The sequence below is a fragment of the Prinia subflava genome, chromosome 2, assembly GCF_021018805.1.
Source record: "Prinia subflava isolate CZ2003 ecotype Zambia chromosome 2, Cam_Psub_1.2, whole genome shotgun sequence".
Lineage (NCBI taxonomy): Eukaryota > Metazoa > Chordata > Aves > Passeriformes > Cisticolidae > Prinia > Prinia subflava.
Window position 1 is genome coordinate 54151287 of NC_086248.1, and position 19443 is coordinate 54170729.

The 19443-nt window shown below is 36.1% G+C and overlaps 1 protein-coding gene across 1 annotated transcript in view; it reads left to right on the top strand.

Annotated features, from left to right (window-relative positions):
* The window catches only part of LAMA2 (laminin subunit alpha 2), a 337526-nt gene that overhangs the window by 73470 nt on the left and 244613 nt on the right, over window positions 1–19443 (top strand). The window contains exons 2-3 of the mRNA XM_063389975.1: window positions 8188–8358; window positions 12955–13067. Of these exons, the coding sequence (XP_063246045.1) occupies window positions 8188–8358; window positions 12955–13067 (284 nt within the window). The remainder of the gene's footprint in view (window positions 1–8187; window positions 8359–12954; window positions 13068–19443) is intronic.

Consider the following 19443-nt stretch of genomic DNA (forward strand, 5'->3'; position numbering starts at 1 on the left):
TGGGGATGGAAAAAAATTGGACATTTTTAGCCTTGTCCTGCAGTTGGGCAAAATTGTAAATTGTTGTTCGCTGTCTAAGAACAGAAGACGTGATTTGCGAGAATTCCTGTTTGCAGAGCACTGCTGTCTCTCGGGGGTTGTTATACTTTTTCTTGTTAGGCCTGCTTGGCTGCCCAGGACCATACTACTGCATTGCAAAGGTTTTAATGAAGATCATAGGGTTAAAAAATAGAAGGAAATAACTGTAAAGAGTGCACTGCTGCTTGCTCCTTCATGCAAGTGTACCCTTTCTGCAGATAAGGTATTTGTACAACTGGGATTCTACCCTTCAAAAATTTTACCAGAATACAGACGGAATACATTTGAAAATCAGTGGGTGTCTGACTCAGGCTGGGCATGTAAATAGCTTTGAAAATGAGATGTCCATTAAGTCTTTGTGCTTTGGATTTTTGATTCAGTGGGAGTTGTGCCACGGATGTCAAGAAGACAGGATTTCATATTCACCTGTGTTTTTCCTGTTCTCCTTTGCAAAACAACCTTTTGTGACAGCTCTGGGAAAAAAAAGGAAATTCATTACAAAGCAAGGAGGATGCTTATATATTTAGTACAATAGACTATTGGGGTAAGCCAGTAGCGATTTTTTCACTCAGTCTCCAATCTGTAAAACTGACAGAGTTCTGCTGTTAAAATCAGCAAAGACCCTACAAATTTTCAATGCTGTGAGCTGTGGAGAGGCAAAGTAATATTACTGGATTATCAATATACCCTCTTTCAAATGTGTCTGTTACTATGTAAGGATTATAATTAGATTTCCTATTAAGTGTCTTCAGGTTATTGTTTCATACTCCGTATTTTGTGTTGAAGATAAATATGCAGGAGGGTGTATGTAATGTTGCTTAGAATGAATAGAGAAAATCATCTCTAACTAAAAGCAAGCTGTCTTTACCACCAAACGTCAAGAGCTATTCCACGTCCTTTGGAAGGAAGAAAGGCTGACTGCTGAACAGTACTGTAATGCACAGTGATTTGGGGCAACTGACATAAATGGGTACTGTAACATTTGTTTTCCATTTTGTTTTCCTCTGGACAAATGATCCTAGTGTCAATTTTTTTTTCAGTCTGTATGCTCTGTTGTGTCTGGACAGCTATTTCTTCAAATTGGGTTTATTTCTAGTTGTATAAAAGTATTCATCTGCATTGTGGATAGAGTGTATTAAGTTACTCCCTGTCGTGCACAGCTGGAAGCAATTCAGTACTGCAACATTTTGTTTTGTTTTGTCCCAGTTTTTTCTCCCCACTGTGTTCCCACAGCCTAGCATAGCTCTGCGCTGCAGCAGACAAGTCTCTCTTTTTCCAGTGACACTTCTTAGAACATCGGAAATTGACATATTCTCTTTTGTCTTTTTAGTACAAATTCAGTGGCAAACAGCTCTGCTTGACTGCATGAACATTTCAAAGTGCTCTATAGACTAGGAAGATTGGCTTGAAAAGTTAGACATATTTAGGCAGGCTGTTTTATTTGCTTCTTTGAAGGGGATATTTTGAGAAGATTGAAGGAAGTATGCAGTGCCAAATACTGGTCTGTTTAGAAGAGAGAAGAGGAATATGCAGGTCTTAACAGAGCTTTCTTTGAAGGAGAAAAACATTTTCTCTGTTCCACTGCTTTAATAAGACACAAAGAAATCCCAGAGTTGGTAAACTGAAGTTTGTCTTCTGTCTTGGAAGTACTTAGCAAATCTATTAAAAATCAATACTCGCTTTTTAAAGTTAACATTTTGTTTGTATGTGGAGGCACTGCAATTATTTATATTAATTTAAAAAAAATACCATCAATAAAGTGAGATGCTGTTCTTATTGTTGTGTAATCAAACCACAATATAGACATTAGATAATACTGAATGCAAATTTCAGTGTGCCAATAGTCTTCTGTAAAAAAAAGAGCGTTACAGGCTTTATGAGTATCTTTACAGTGGTCTTTCAATTTTCTTCTCTCTTCCAGTCTGCCCCATTCAGTGTGTTCCTTCCTTCATCTCCATGCAAAGAACTCTGCTGGTGTCTTCCAACTCCTATCAACCACCTGTGGTGGTTCCTTCTTTCTCATTTAAGATGTCTGCTCTTTCCTCTATGCAGTAGTGAAGTCTAACAGAGATTATAATCTTGGTCTTGGTTCCTTGCTTGTTCTTCCATTGTAGTGCTGGAGTGTAATTCCAGTGAGACTTGCCCCACCAGTTGCTCTGTAGGTGTGGGATGGTGATATGATTGAAACAAAATTTACAATTCTCTATGAGTTATATGAAGGGAAGGGAAATGTGTCAAAACTGGTGAACAGTAGGAACACTAATGTGCAAGGTAATTATTTTGTTTACATTCATATGTTTCCTGTACCCCTCCTTTGCTATAGCTGCTTCTTGACACATTTTAAAAGTAGGTTACCCCAGTGACTATCCCCACTTCATAATGAACCTGTAATCACCATTTGGCAGCTGGAGATGCAGTTAATATCTTCGATTTCCCTCTAGAATCCCTCTGTCCCCTCTCAGCTAGGGAAATCAACTCAGTGGTCTCTGCAGGTCAATCAAACAGTGTTGTTTCAGAAGGGAGTGAGAATGAGACTGAATTCAGCAGCTGACAGGCTTTATGAAAATGTCTTGTACCTGCTACTTGTGTAGCTCATCTGCTTCTGCTTATCTCCACTATTGCAATAAAGCATATGGAAAATAGGTCAATTTGGCAGGGAAACAGGGCATGACAAAACAGGGCAGGGTGCCAGACATCAGATTGGTAAGTTTTATTCCATGGGTACTCATGGAGCTTATATGAGCTGAAGATTGGTGGGAACTCATGAAAAGCAGATAAAAGAAAAGACATGAAGCTGGGCTGTTATTTTCCTTTATGCAGTGAAAATAAGGAAAACATAAGAAAATGAATTAGGTAATACTTCTTTGCACAAAACTGCAAGGAAATTTCCAGGCTTGAGAGAATGTTCTATAGAGGATCTATAGAACAAGATCTATTTTATAGAATAAGTAACCATTGAGGTAACCTCTTTGGGTGCAATGTCATAATGGGAAGTAGTACAGGGGACAATGGCTGGTAAAATAATTGAATCTGGGCAAAAGTATTACAGTTTCATTAGCAGTACCACACAAAATTAAGATTATATTTTCTCTTCCATTTTGGATGCACCTTGATGTTGGGATGTATATGCTACCAGCCTTAGTAAGAAAAAAAAACTGTGGATACCTATCAGCAGCAATATTGAGGAAAAATGTGAAGGAGTATAGGGATGCCTCTGTGGGTAAAACCCTGAATCAGCTACTGATTTAGGGAGGTTCTGAACTGGCAACTGAACACAAGCCATTCATCAACTCTGGATGAACTCTCATTCCGTGTATTAATCTAATTGGTTCTTAATCCATTTTTGCATTTGGAATAAAAATATTATATAACTTATTCATCTATTCTAGAATTTAATTGCTGTCATGCTGAAAAGCAGTTCAATTAATAAACAGGAATGTCCCAATCAGTCTGATAAGATGACTCAGCACCTTCAATTTGTGGTAGAGTGGCAGAGGAATAACTAAACTTACCCCATTCACTCCAAAGATTTGCTTACTAAAGCCATTTATGATTTTGCATGCAGTTACATCATTTTATACATCTCCCAATCTGTTTGTTTTCCAGTAGAAAATTCATAGCCTATTCGTATCCACATTCGGAAGCTGTTCCACAGCTCTGATCTTGTCACTTTTCTTCATTTTCTTAGCTCTACCATATCCTTTTGGAGATGGGGGGTAAGGGATACTCTACAATATCTGAGTTGTCAGTATAGATGGATCTATGCAATATTGTAATGACATTTTGTTTCTATTCCTTGAGCTAATATTTTCATTGAAATATCAATAATAACTCTTTCAGGACTGATAACAGCTAGTGGAGAAGCAATCATATTTTCCCCCTGTGTATTAATTTTCATTCTTTGATTTCATATGCCATTTTATTGCCTAGACAAACCATTCTGTGGAATTCTTCTACCACTCTATGATCTATTCTTATTTTAATTTTCCTGAATAATTTTTATCATCAAGAAGCAGTCATCTTAATTTTAGTCTCCTTTTCTAAGTTTCTTATGTTGCTATTGGAACAGATTAGGATTCACCAAAGATTGCTATGGTTTTCCACTGCTATTCTCCAGTTTTTAATTCTGAGCTCATGAGAGGTCATTCCTTCATGTGTTACGACGGTTTACTTCCTTTAATGACCTTTGTGGAATCTTGTAAAAGTCTGTTTGCTAGTCTAAATGTGTTGAACTCAGTGAATCATTGACATGCTTGCCAGTGTCTCCAGAGAATTTCAGTATTAATAAAAGATGGCTTTTGAGGTGTCTGTAAAAAAACCCACAGATCCCAAGCAGCCACTATTTTTATCTTAAGATAGGTATCTAAATGTGCTTTGATCCAGGACCCATTGTAAAAAAAAAAAAAAAAAAAAAGACAATGTTGTTAGTACCTTGATACCACACCTATTTGACTAGAACAGTGGCCGTGTAGAACTTGAATACATGGGGGTTTACAGGCAAGAAAATCCTGCTGATTTACTGCTTTTCCTTTTTACAATTTTTTTCTAGAAGTGTTTCTGTTGAAAATGCATGCTAAACTTATCATCATTAATTCTCTAGTGACTTGAGCAGCATGCTTGATTACCTGTGGATTGTACACCCCTTTAAATAATTTGATTAATTTCTGTGTTATTTGCCTTTCATACTTTATTCACCTGTCAACACTAAACAAACTTTCTATTTGGTTTCCATGCACTAAAATCTTCATGGAATATGTTCCATGCTTAAAAACTAAAGTGCTAAAGCAGAGAGATGACTATGCCCATTTCACAGGGGAGAATCTGATACTCTTTCTCTTCACACAGCAGCAGTCCTTTGAAAACCAGAACATGAACCCAATTTGCTAAAACCACTACCTAATTAAAAGCCAATCTTTTCTTCCTATTACCTTCACACAATTGCTAGAATTTTGTTATTTTTTAACAGATAGAGATTAATGCTCATATGATTCGTGCCATTGACACAAAGGACATAAAAATTGATGTATCTGGCAGTTGAAGGCAGTTGAATTTTTGTGCTTGCACTTGAGCTACACAGACTAGAGATGATGTGTTTGTGGCTCAGAGGCTTTTTATCCAGTCTTTGCACTGGAGCACAGGTTTGAAAAGGCATTTGGCAGTAAAGAAAGAAGAACTCTTTGTAGTTTTAGCCGGTCATATTTTTGGAAGTGTTTGATGGGAGTATGCCCAATTCAAGGTGGGATTGATAACAACAAACTTTAAAATTGGGAAATTGAATGGAAGATATGCAAAGCTAGTACATCAGTTTTTAAATATTTGTTGTGTATGATTATTGTAGTGAAAAACAAGGCAAAAAAGAATTAATGGTACTATCTAGAGCTCTCTTGCCTTTTTTCCTGGGGATTTATGACTGGAAGATGAATTTCTAAGATGTGAATCTCAGAAAATCTGACCAGATATATTAGCATCATAAACATACACATTTTTATTTCATACTGAAAAGGCCTAGCTAAAAGTTTCAAGATAATTGTTTCATCTTCTGTATTGCTAGAATGTCATGGCTCTGTTGTGAAAAAATGTATATCTATATGGAACTCATAGAAATCAATATGAATAATATTGCTTTTTCCATTCTATTAGGCTTGCACATCAAATATTCTTTCAGAGCAAAGCCTTCTTTTGGGCTGTACAAAGAAGTATTGTATATAGGATCACTGACATAGAATCATAGAATGTTTTGTGTTGGAAAGGGACTCCTAAGGCCTATTCAGCCCAGCCACCCCTGCTCCTTGGAAATGAAGATTAAAAAAAAAATAAACCCCAAAACTTCAGATATATAGTTGTTAATTATTACTTGTTAAAACCCTAGGGCTGAGGAATTAATCAGTAGCAAAGGTGAAGTGCTGGCTGTAATGTGCATCTTTTGCTCTCTGCCTGGCACTCCGAGCCTGTGGGGAATTCAGTGTGGAGCACCTGACGTGGGCTCTTCAGTGAAACACCCCATACTTGTTTTGTTGCCTGAGATTGTACTGATTATGGATAAGGCTCTTTTGGTAGCTTGACTGTAAGCTGCTCTGCACATTAAAGAGGTGACCCACAGCTGAAGTTATGTTCTAATAAACTAGTTTCTTAAGTACTCTTCATTTATTTAAGTATCTTACATTTAAAGTTTGTGTTAAAACTTAGAACAGCGGTGTGATTTGTGATAGACATAGAACAGGTAATATTTTTATAGCTGTGTGAATCTGGAGGCTTTTTGGTTGCTATCTTTCAGCTCTTTTTTTGAAGGATTTATTCTCCTGATGCCATGCACTGCAATTCTTTGCATGTAGGATCATTCTGTCCTTTGTACAAGAGTCACTTTTGAGGGCTTAAAATACTTAGCTCTGAACCAAATGCCAGACTCTTTGTTAATACTGAATGATTACTGGCTTCTACACTATTAACTTTGTACAGCCTAAAAAGAGAATAATGAGGCTGCCAGTCAACATAGAATGTTCCACAGCTATTAATTCATCTACTCAGCTAATGCTTATACAGATTTTTACCATGTGGCCCTGTCACAGAAGGCAGCAAATGCCACTGAATGCAGTGAATAAAAATACAAGAACAACTGTATAGATTTTAAAATGTGATGCAAATGAACTTTAATCTATACAGAAGGAGCAAGCTACATGATCAATAAAATCTCAAGTATTGATCACACAAATTGGATGGGTTAGTAACTAGTTGGCTCTCTTGCTCAAGCAGTATATTTACATATGGTTTTAGAGTGAGCATGAGAGTCACTAACTCACAATGTCAAAGGACAGCTGTACCATGACCAACCAAGCTTGGTAATTAAATGGCACACATGTTAATTGCAGAGACAAGCAGGAGACTGGTGTTAAAGGACTGAAGGGAGTCAGTTGAAGAGTGTTGTCCATTTGAGGAGGACAAAAATAAATGCCATTATAAAGGGAGCTTTATCAGAGTTTAATAATGACCAATTCAGTTTTTATTTAAACCTTATTTTAAGGTTATGATAGTATAATAGAGCTGGAAGTTGAATGAATTGCAAAAGACTGAGTTTTGGGCCACTTGAAATTGTCATAAAATGAATCTAAAAGTGATCCCAAGAGTCTATACATCAGCCTTTTTTCTAGTTGGTTGGTTGGTTTGGGCTTTTTTGATTTAACCTGTAGCCATGGCAAATTTGCTTTTGAAGATGCGAAATTGGTTGATTCAGTGTGAGGGGTACTAATATATACATTCAACACATGCTATCAGTTTGTCGTCTCCGTGGATCAATTTTATTACGGCTCAAAGGTTTTGATCAGTACTTAGTGGGAAGGCGAGTAACTCACCTCAACGAATGTTCTTCATATGGTTTATAATCTTTATAGCTTACTGCTACATATAATTTGGCTCAGCAGAGCACTCAGACATGCTTAAATGCTGTGCTGAATGAGAATTATAATACATCACTCAGCATGTGCATCTGGAAAAATAACAACAGCACTACCATAAAAGATATGGTGTTGTATATATTATTTTCTTCTTGAGGAAAGGGAAACATGACATATGCTATTCATGTTGCTGGATGAATTATCCAGCTGCTCTGATGACAAAGGTGCCTATGAAGTCCTAAGCAGAACAGTAATACAGTACTTGTAAACAAGTACTGCAGTATGTGGAGGAAAAGCTTTTCCATGGAGGTGTTAGCAGAAAAGAATGATAAAAGAGTTTTCATAGGTACATTTTGTACAATGTTTCAGTGGCCAATTGGCTAGGAACACAAGGTTTGATAGGGAAAAATAAATTTTTATGATACTTTGTATGTCTCTGTACTTTCTCCTTTGGCGTCCTGCTGTTGTTCATGATATAACCAGAAGGTACCAATTTGAATTTTAGAAGATTTGGGAGAAACCCATCAGTATAATGGCTTTATTCTGATGTCTGAATTCTGGAAATACATCCAGAGTTACTCTTTAATATTTCCATAGCTGTGAAAATGAAGGCTTTTATTTTAATGTTGTAACAGGTGTTAGATTAATTTGTGATTATTCTGCTAAATTCACCTTGGGTTTATCTGTGTTGCTTTTGTTTATGATTTTGTTTTATTTTCAGGACTGTTTCCTGCAGTGCTGAACCTGGCCAGTAATGCTCTCATCACAACCAATGCTACCTGTGGAGAAAAAGGGCGGGAAATGTACTGCAAACTTGTTGAACATGTACCTGGACAGCCTGCAAGGAACCCTCAGTGCCGCATTTGCGATCAAAGGAGCCGAGTTCCACATCGTATGTGTGACTTTTTTGTTTTGTTCCTTTTAAAAGATTTTTTTTTCCAATGAGTGTAGATACTCAGGAAACAAAACAGTAGTTCACCAGCCTGGTTATTGTGAAACGTGTGTCTCTTTTTAAATCAGGTTAACTATCTCTTCCAAAGGTATTTCAAAATCTGTATCTGATATGGGTACTCCCCCCGCAGAACTTTCTGATTCAGGTACTGAGAAGCAGAGCACCTAAATTCAGATTTTAAAAAATGAAGTATCTACAGCTGTGCCTGAATTCTTTTGATATACACTAAACATAAATGAAAAACAGGTAACTGACTTTTACCTGCATACCTTGGCCAATCTCAGCAATATCTGAAATTCCAGTAAATTCAGTTTCACTGAGCCAGAAAAAATAAGATAAAGTAATGGAGCACTGCTTGGGTTAATGCTTAGTTTTCAATATTAAAATTGATTTTTGCTAACACTGCTTTCTTAAAGATTACCTGGAAGCAAAATCAGTTTTCAAATATGAATTTGTCATCATCTACTTCAGACATGCCTATTTCTGGTAGTTGGGAAGATTAGAACTAAGAAAATTTCTTAGTCAAGTCATACAAGTTTAATTTCATGTAACCTTGCAGTGAAAGACATGAACAGTTTTAACATTATTAGACTTTCATGAGTATATTGGCACTGTAGATAGTAGAAGATGTAGGGATACTTAAGACAGCTTTTAATGGAATAGATAAAATGCTGGAAGAAGCACAGACACAGAAGCATGAAGAAAATAATTTTTTTTCCAATTATGTTCCAATAAAACTTAGCTCAGATACATTTATAACTCATGACATTTAAGCATGGGCTTAAAACCACAGGATTAAAACAAAAAAAAAAAAAAAAAAAAGGATGACATTTAATCTGTCTGTTGTTCTAGACAGGATGAGCTATCTGTGGCTGTACACTTCCAGACAGAAGCTCGTTTGGATTCTCCTTAGAAACTTCCTCCATGGCCACACTTTCTAGTGTGGCTCACTCATTGCATCACTCAAAACAAAGTATTTTTCTAATAGCATCTCATTGTAGAAATCCATGCCACCTATTTCCTAAGTTCAGTCAATAGAAGGAATGACTTATTATTCACTTTTTCTTAAAAAAAGTATTTTACTTAATTGAGGGGTGATGGGGAATTGAGGGGTATTGCTCTATCTAGTTTCTACGCTAAGCTGTCTTTTCTTTCATTGTTCTCATAGGTTTTATCTTCTAGAACTCTAACTGCATGAATTGCAGTTTTCTGATTTCTCTCTAGAGGCTTGCATATTTATTAAACTTCACCTGAGCTCTTACTAGCACTACACAGAAATCCAAGTTTGCTTCAGAATAATCATATATTCCTGTTCACATGTTTTACTTTGGTATTTCCCATTGCTAATGGTGAAACATCACCGAGAGGACAGTTAGTTGTCCATTGCAAACTTCAGGTGCTTTCTTTTCCTGCTAAATTGCTCCTCATCTCATAATTGCAAAGCTATTTATTATTGCCCCAGTGCAAACAATTCCTCTGAAGATGGTTACAACCTATTTTTTTCCAGATTGTTTTCAAAGTTTCAATGTCTTCTTTAACTGCAGAAAATGCCACCTTCAGAGGAGAGGTCATGTGATTCTTTAGCAATAGACACATCCAATTACATTATAGCCATGTGTTTCACTCAAAGAATTCAGCTTTTGGAAGCATTCTGACTGGTAGAGAGACTGTGCAAAAGACTTTCCTATTTTACAGATGGGAATTTAGAGACACATGCACATTGCCCAAGTTTTTTTCCTGTATGGAGCTTGTTTATTTCAAAAAAGCAAACCTAAACCAGAGATATTGCTTTGTCTTGTCTATGATGTCAGACAGTGTACAATAAAATACATGTATACACACAGACATATCTGTGTGTGTATATAAAAAAAAAAATCTGAATGATTTATATCTATCTTTCCCCTTCTAGTTCTTACTGTCTTCTAAACTTGAATCAGTCCAGCTTCATAATATCTGGTCTTTTTTGACAATCATATCTCATTTTAAGGTCTTTAAATGTTCATTTGGCAAATGGAAGTGCCCTGTTTAAACAGAGATGGCTTGTTAATAGGAGAACCATGTAATATAACCAGACTTTAAATGATCCCGCTGGAATGTGTGAGTCTGGAGTGTTTCCCCTTAATTACTGTAGTAGGAAATGAACACAAATTCCCTGGTTAATCACAAGTGAGTCCAAATTAAAGTGCACAGTTTGATGGGCTCACTGTCTAAGTTCTCCCTCTTGCTGTCCATCAGGGAGATTGGTCCTTGAACTGCATTTGCAATTCAGTTCTTTTTACAAATATTGTATTTTTCACCCCTTACCTTTTAAATCAGCTAAACATGCCAGCAATTAATCAATTTTCAACTTAATTATGATTAAACTTTCATAATGGTGATTACAGTTAATTGTTGATTCATCTCCCAGTCCTCCTTCTGATGATTTACCTTTATGTCAATTTCATCTGAGGAGACTTAGATCAAAATTTCCAATTAGACAACCTCTGTCACAATCACTGAAAAGCCCTGAATTTGATTTACAGCTGATTTTTGCTGCCACTCATTTAAAGCCAACATTTGAGAAAACGATCAGAGCTGTGGGAACTGACAGCATGTAAAGCACAGGGTTGCTTTGCTTTTCTCTTCAATATAAAGACAAAGCTACCTAGAACTTTATCAGTTTTAGTACCAGAATTCTAACTTGCAGGTGGTGCTGCCCCCTAATATAATTGAATAATATTTAAATGATGTTTTTGACATTTTCAATATTGAGGGTTTATGCCTTCACTCACTCCCACAAGGCACTTTAATTGTGTATTTAAATATGTTCAAGCATTCTGGCTTCCCGTAATGAGCTTGGACTCCTGTCCTCCACAGGTGGTTGATATAGCAAAAAACAGAGATACAAAGACTATCAATCTGGATGCTTGATTTGAGTAATCATTAAAATAAGTAAATTAATCAGTTAATAAAGTAATTATTTGCAATTCTAGGCTCAGCCAGTCATGAATCATATTCCAGTTTTATACCAAGGAAACTTGGTATTTTAGAAAGTCATCCTTAATAAGAGGGGTAGGGTTTTTTCTACTAATTCATATTCTTGCAAACAGAACTTGCATACAAGAAACAGCATATTTGAATTTCCTTTGGGTTATTTTCCTTATAATGCACAGGCTTGCTCTGGAAAATTAGGGACTTCAAAATATAGTTCCTTGCACCTTTTAAAATTGCGATTTGTTGTTCTCCGTTTCATACAGGAGAGAACCACAAAAAATAACCTGGAAATATTGAGTGTGATTTTTCTCAGTCTAAATAACATTAATGTACTTAGTGAGCAAACCTTGATAATGTAGATCTTGAAATTCAGGGAAAATGCAATTCTGTAAATAAACTTGTATCTTTCTTATATAGGATTCATTTGGGGCACTGCAGCAGAGTAAATATAGACTTGAAAAATAATGCATCTTGGACTTTGATATGGATTATAACCAAACAAACCTTTATATGCATGTATGTAAGTTAGATTTTCCAGTTGAGGAACGTATTCTGTAATGATTTCTGAATATTTTCCTCCATAATGATTTTTGAATTATTTCCATGTACACTTAGAAATGTCTTAGAAATGCCAGTGCTTGTATTACTTTAATCTCTGCTTTTCTTATACACCATGTGTCAGGTTTCTGATATGTTGTTTCTGTTGCAACTTTCAATGACTTTGCAGTACTTGAAACTTTAGAAGAGTGCAGGAAGTGTTTACTTGATTTAAAAGCCTGCATTTTCTGTAGCATCAGAACAACTTTCTGCAATTAGATGTTCTGAATTATCTTCTTGTGATCATAACCAAAATTAAACAACTAGCATTAGATCAGTATTCTAGTGTTGCAGCAGCTCTCTTGTTAAAGTGTAGAAGTGAGCTGAGACAGAGACTTCTTGTTTATCGCAGCATGAAAAGGGTCCTGTTTTATTCCTCTGTACAGCTCAGCCAGCCTAACTCCAGCTATTCACCGGCTCTGATTGCAGCAAGCTCCTACTGTGGGTTTCCCTTGCAGCCTCTGATTGCTGGTTATTTCCTGCTAAACTCTGACTGCAGGTATCAGTTTGCAGACTCTGACTGCAGGCTTTCACCTGGCTGGACTGTGACTGCAGGTTCCAATAACAGGCTTTAACTGCAGACCCTGACTGACCTCACAGCAGTGATTCTCTTGCCCCAGGACCCTTCTTCTTCATCATTCCCCCTCACCAGCTAACCCACACTTTTATCATACTTACCTTTACTGGCTATAGCTGTGACTCATCAAGGGTGAGGCTGTATTGGGTAATTAACACAGCTGTAACTTACCAGGGGCAAGGTCACCTGTATTCCCTTCTCCTGCATTCCCTTAATTATAAGCATGACTTGTGGCACAAGACTACAAGAAAAATTAATTTATTCTTTTTTCTTTTTGAAGTCCTACCCTATTAGTTCTGTAATTGTCATAAAATCTGGATTTCAGATTGAAAAATTATTAAATCTTCTAATAGTTTTGAAATTTATTTATGTTTCTGCTGTTCTAACAGAACGACACCCGATAACAAATGCAATTGATGGGAAGAACACTTGGTGGCAAAGCCCTAGTATCCAGAATGGAATTGAGTATCATTATGTGACCATTACATTGGACCTCCAACAGGTAGACTTCTATTTCTTTGTTTCTGGGCTTGATTTCTAGCATTATCTTAATTTTTGCTCTGTGTTGCTTTCCTATACGAAGACATGACCAGTTTCTCCTATAATTTTTGTTGTTTATATGGATATGACTGACCCATTCATTATAACATAATGTGCCAAATTAAAAAAAAAAGTTATTTCAAATATATTTTTAGGAAGTCATGCAGTTGTAAGTACCTTCTATCTGTGAAACAGAAGTACCTGGAGAGTGGAGATTTTTATACCTGGAAGAGCCTTTGAATCCTGGAAGTGTTATTAGCATTCTGGCTTTGGAGCCCTCATTGACAGAAACAATCCTACATCTGCATTTTTGGCCTTATATTTGCAAAAGTATTCAATGTGCATGTCTCTTTCAAAGAGGAGAGCTAAAACTTTTACAGAAGTTTCAGGGTAGGATTCTGTGCATTAAAGAAATTTTAGTTGTGTGGTCGTATAAGTCAGGTCTTCTAAATTAGGGCTTTACAACTCCTGAGTTTTCTCCTGCTATTTCATTATTTAGCTTATCATCAGAAATTAGCAAATTTATGAATTTCTGGAAGTTTTAAGTTTTCTGATGTATTAAAAGCTAGCAACTAAAGGGTCAGTGAGGATACTGGAAAAAAATTATTGGTTGTTCTAATGTATTTAAAAGGCTTCTTCATGTGCCAGCTGACAGCAGTCTGAGAATGCTGCAGTGTGTAGCATGGGTTTGGGGGATTTTTGTTACTGTTTTTTTAAAAATGAGAAAAGGATTAAGTCTGATGCTGTTTATTTCCCATGTCCTGTTGCTAACTGTTCAAAGGAAACTTGGCAGTCCTTCTGCAGCTCTAAAGCTGATACCGTCTCGTAGCCCATTCATTTGTTTTTGGCTGGAATGGAAGCAGTGTTGAGTTTTCTGTGGATGTCAGAGAGATGGGATAAGACCGTGTGTCACTAATGCTATCTGGCACACCCTTTATGATCTGAGTAACCCATGTAGTTAGGAATGCACATGATTTTACTCACCCCTATACAGGAACAGAACAAGTATTGTTCCCCAAAATGTAGTAAAAGGTCTGCTGTGATTTGCATGGCTTTTGGATTGCTCAGTAAGGAATAAGTGTTGTTTGTGTCTTGAGAAGTATTAGGACTTTTTTGCTTATCCAGGAATTTCACAGTTAGAGCATTATATACTGTTCAAGTAACCAGTAGAATATGAAATTTCTGTTTCAGCTTTTGTTTTGTGTAGTAGTCACTATGGATGGTGAAGGTCACTAGATATGTCTGTGACCTCACTTAAAAGAAACTCCATTCTTTACCTTTGGCTTTTAAGAGATTCAGTAATTGCTATGTTTGTTTTGATGAATTGTTGCTTTAAGTGTAAAAATGCTTAACTTCCTTTTGTAAGATAGAAATAACAAATGACAAATCCACAAGTAATGGACTGAAAATTGCAGGAATGCATTAGTTCTTATGTTATTACTGGTAATTATGATAGTACATGGAATGCTTTTAGCAATCCCAATCTCATGAAAAAATCAGGAAAATAATTACTGTTTCCTCATTTATATAATGCTTGGCCTTGTGGGGCAGCGATTTTTTTCCCTTTACTTTGTTGTGTAGGGAAGCCATATAAAGTGATGTATACTATTTAGCAATAGCTAATAAACTAGAAGTAACATCTACTTAATGTTAGAACAAGCCCAAATATTATCAGTCCTGTTGGGAAAAATGTAGTATTTTTTCTTGTTTTTTTCTCAACATTTGAGTTTTGCCTTAGTACTTACAAAGAGCTTTTATCTATAATGAAGGCTAGGTTTCTAATTCATTGAAGTATGCTTGAAATTTTTATTCCATCATTTTAAAATATGAGTTGAAAACTGGAACTATTTGGTTCTGAGCATCTTTGATAATTTGCTCTTAACCCTTCACTTTTCCCTACTTTTTACCCATTATAAAAGGTCTCATCCATATCACAAGACAATTATTGAACTCCATTCATACCTGTAAATATGAGATTATTTTTTACAGTGCTTTTCATCCAGCAAGTGCGTAGGAGGTCAAAAATATAGATTTACCTGGGAGTTTCTCACATGAATTTAAATGGAGGTTAGAGTGACAGGTTGAGCTACCTTGGTAGATCAGCATTTGGAAGGGGGAGTTTACAGATGGGCCTAGGTACCAAGAGAAGCTGTCTGCTGTTCTGCAGCTCTTGGTCCTGCTGGCTGGGGAAGGTCTGCCTGCTCTGTCTTAAGGGTGCTGGGAGGTTCAAGTGCAACAGAGGTACTTCAGGTCCCACTAGGGCAACGTTTATCAGGACTGAAAATAGGCCTTCTCTTCAAGGATTTCAGAGCAGGGAGTTGGCAAAACAGAAATTCTTAAACGTCCAGGGAGAACATATTCCCTGTAGTCATGTACATATTCCCTGTAGTCCCAAATCCTCAATTGGTCTTAATTTCAGAGTGATGTGAAAGATTAATAGAGTATCTGTAAAGAAAATTGGTAAATTCACAGGAAAACCAGTTGGCATTTTGAGGTGAAGTGGTCAGCCCATCTGTTTCTGATTTCTACATACATCAGGACACTTTTACTAATAAATTCCCGACTACTCTAGGGAACAAGGACATTGGCAATATCCTTGATACTGCTCAGATACTTGTGCCAGGAGCATGTTTATGGGGATTTATGCACTTCATATTTTTATGCTATGCACTTCATATTTTTAAAAGTATGCTGGAATATTATATGTGAATTGTAGATGTGTGGAACACAGGTGACCCAGAGTTAATATTCTGGCAGAAATTTCTAGATTTTATAACTATGTCTTAATTGCTTGAGACTGTTTAGGATCAGTTCAATGTCCAGGTGATGCTTTCCAGGCATTCATATCTGAAGGAAAAGAAAGTAACAGACACTCCAGAGGGCCTTGTAAGCTGCAAGAGCAAGAATGACTGATTAAGCTATGTAGCTGTTCCTCTCTAAAACACATGCACTTCATCAGTTTTAGGTTCCCTAAGCTCTGATAGCATCCAGCTCTTTCAGCTTATCTTTTCATCCTGTCCCATACCCTTCTTCTGTAAGAAGGGAGGAAGGAGTCTAAAAAATCGTGTTCTGACTCCATGCTGAAATCACTGCCATCACCATCCCTTCCCAAGGCAGTCTCAGAACACCTATTACAGGAATGGTGTCATACAGCAAAGTGGTGACAGAGACCTGTGACTAAATCTGCACCCTTGCCAAATTAATTTTTTTTTTCTTAAAGAAGAAATAACCAAACATTTGAGTCTTGGCCATTTCAAATTTGTTACATAATTATTTGATTCTGTAACAATCTCCCTGTTATCTTGTTTCAAGTTACAAGAGGAATCCATTGTTTGGGTGTTTATGCAGTTGAACCCTACAATAAGGTCCAGTTCAACTAATTTTTCAGGGATTGACTGAAGGTAATCTTACAGGCATAGTGAAATAAGAGGTAAATCAGATGATATTTGAAAACATTGCTTCTTTTAATACAAAACTATGGTTTTCTATTTTAACTTTCAACAGTTGACTGGACAGTGACTAAGGAATCAAAACATGTTGAGCAACAAAACCATATTAAAATAGCGTTTACACATTAGCTGCATAGTCATACAGGGATATGCATATCATTGGGCAATATTTGGTTTAATGTTATATTTTTTCTTCTCTGAAATATCAAATATATTTTCCATTGGGAAAAAATATAGCTAGCTTTTTGGTGAGTAACTTCTGATATCAAATATCAGGACAGCTAAAGGAATGAACAGGAAGGTAACTATTCTGTTTAGTGTGGGGATATAAGAACCAGTTTAGTAAAATGAAGTGCCATATGGTTTGTATGTGTTAAATTTCTATAAATGTGCAAATATTTTGTTTAGGTGTTCAGTTAATATTTTCCTTCTCTCTTTTACCAATAACTGTGGGCTTAAAATGTTTTCAGAACTGCTTTTGTAAAGGTAAGGCTTAAAACTTCTCTTTATTCCCAAACCAGAAAGTAGTTTAACAGAAATGAAGTTTAGTCCAAACTTGGATTTCTCTCCAACAGATGACAGTTGGTTTTGTTCATCTTCAAAAATGTTTTTCTAAAGAGAAAAAATTGAAAAAAACAAAGTCTGCTGAATCTATTACGCTGCAATTCCCTGATTGCCACTCTGCCCCTCACTGGTGAAAGGGAGATGTTTCTGTACTTCCTGTTCTGGCACTAGCATTTGTGTTGCCATGCAGGAAACCAGATGTATCTTGGTCCTGAAGACTGTGTCTTGTTTTGGTTTTTAGGGTGTGGTTTCTGCCAGATGAATTTTCTGATTTGGCTTACCTGTGCGTGGTTTTATTGCCAGCTTGGGGGAGGGGGTAGCCAACACTCTGTGTTGGCTTCAACATCTTAAAACCTCAAAGTTATTGATCTGTGAGCTACAGTCCACGCCTGCAACACAGAGCTGTCATCCTCAATATTTGTTTTTACTATTTCTTGCTCATGAATAATTCTGTTTTGAAGTTATGTAAACATCTGAGACTTCACAAAACAAATTGTCTCAAAACTAAGTCCAGTTTTCTGACCCAGTTACACCTAAGTGGTAAAGGAACTATTGAAGTGACAGCCCGAAAGAGATGCAAGTAAAACCATGAGAATGACTCTTGAATCAATGAAAAAAAGGAAAAGGAATAAGGTGTTGTGTTTTAATAAAGTCCGCAGCCAACTTTTAGACAGGTATGTTAGTTGCAATACTTACTATTTTTTTATTTCTTTTTTCATTACCTCCATAGGCTTGAATCTTAACATTTTAGTAATACCCTTAAGTTCTTTAGTTTTAAAATTTGCTGGCAATGAACTAACTAGGTATCTATAGGATGAAAAAAAGTGTAATTTACCTTTCTGATTTTTTTCAATTATTTTACTTTTTAATTATTTTACATTGTTAATTAGTATTTAATTTTTAAATTTTTTTAAAGCAAAACTATTGAACTTGAAGTCAGCTTATAATGAAAGCATTTGAAAAACTCAGAAAGAAAACCAAGAAAAGAAATTGCGTGTTAATATACCAGTAAGGATTTATAGCAAACATACCTAGAAAAAATTATTTGCTATCATGAAAACAAACAGAACAGTAGTAAATATTTTGACATTACAGTAAACATTTTTAAGAACTACCTGTTTTATATGCTATTAGCAAATTTACTTTAGTTTACATATCTTTCCACTTTGATTTCCATTTCTGAGAAGGAGAGAATATGTACACACTAATATGTAACAGATGTTACCGAGGGCTCCCTTCTTGTCTCAGAATAAAGTTTTCCCCATTGATACCACTCAGACAAAAGCCTAAGGAAAATAAAATTATCTTTTTCCTCAGTTAAAGGTCGAGACAGCACCTCTATGCCAGCCATAATTCATGACGAGGCTGCTGCATGAAGCTTCTCTGTGTTCCAACAAACAAATGTTAGTGAAGATGCCCAAGCTGATTTTTCTGCAGCCTTAATAAAAGTGAAAAATAAAAGTTTAATAAAAGTTTTAGTGAGTCAGTCAATAGTACATGGAGGGAGTTGTCTCAAATGCATTCTGAAATGCTAAGAACCCATTATTGTATTGAAAGACGAATTGTAATACCCACCAAACAAAGTGCTGTAAATAAATATCCACAGGATTATTTGGACCATTTTTTTATGCTCACCACTGAATCAGGCCATAAATTTATTGCTTTGTGCTTATTCAGAAAGATTTCTAAGTGAGCAAATCCTTTCAGCTTCTGTCCATAATACACAAAGATTTTGAACAGTGTTGAGAATTTATACTTTTTCTTTTTGAGGTTACTTTTCTTATATTTTCCCTGAATGACTGTACATATACATTCTACTTTTCTAATTTTGGATTTAAGGAAGAGAGCTATTCTCTTTTGAATCCAGTGACACATATGTTCTGACATGAATATGAGGTTGTGTTCTGATTTTGTTTTATTAGCAGTTTTGGTTCTAAAGAAAATTGTGGGGCCTGGGAGAACGGTCATGTAATAAGTAAGGGGTTCGTAGGATTCTCAGTCTTGAGAAGATTTTGTTATCCATATTGAAGAAGTTGTCTTTAAGTACTTCATGATAAATAAGAAGCTTAAGAAGCTTGACAAAATAAGTTTTGCAGCTGATGATGGTTTTGAAATAGTGCTTCTGTTGTGATAGGCACATTAAAATGTAGATTTGGTATAAGTAAGTGAGAGCTGGTGACAGGACATTGCATGGAAACATTGCTGAAGGAACTAAGAACACTTCACTCTAAGTACTCTCAGTGCTATTGGACCCAGGCTGAGCATCAGTTCTTGGATCTAGAAAATGAAAAAAAAAAAAAAAAAAAGATTTTTTTGTGTGTTTTA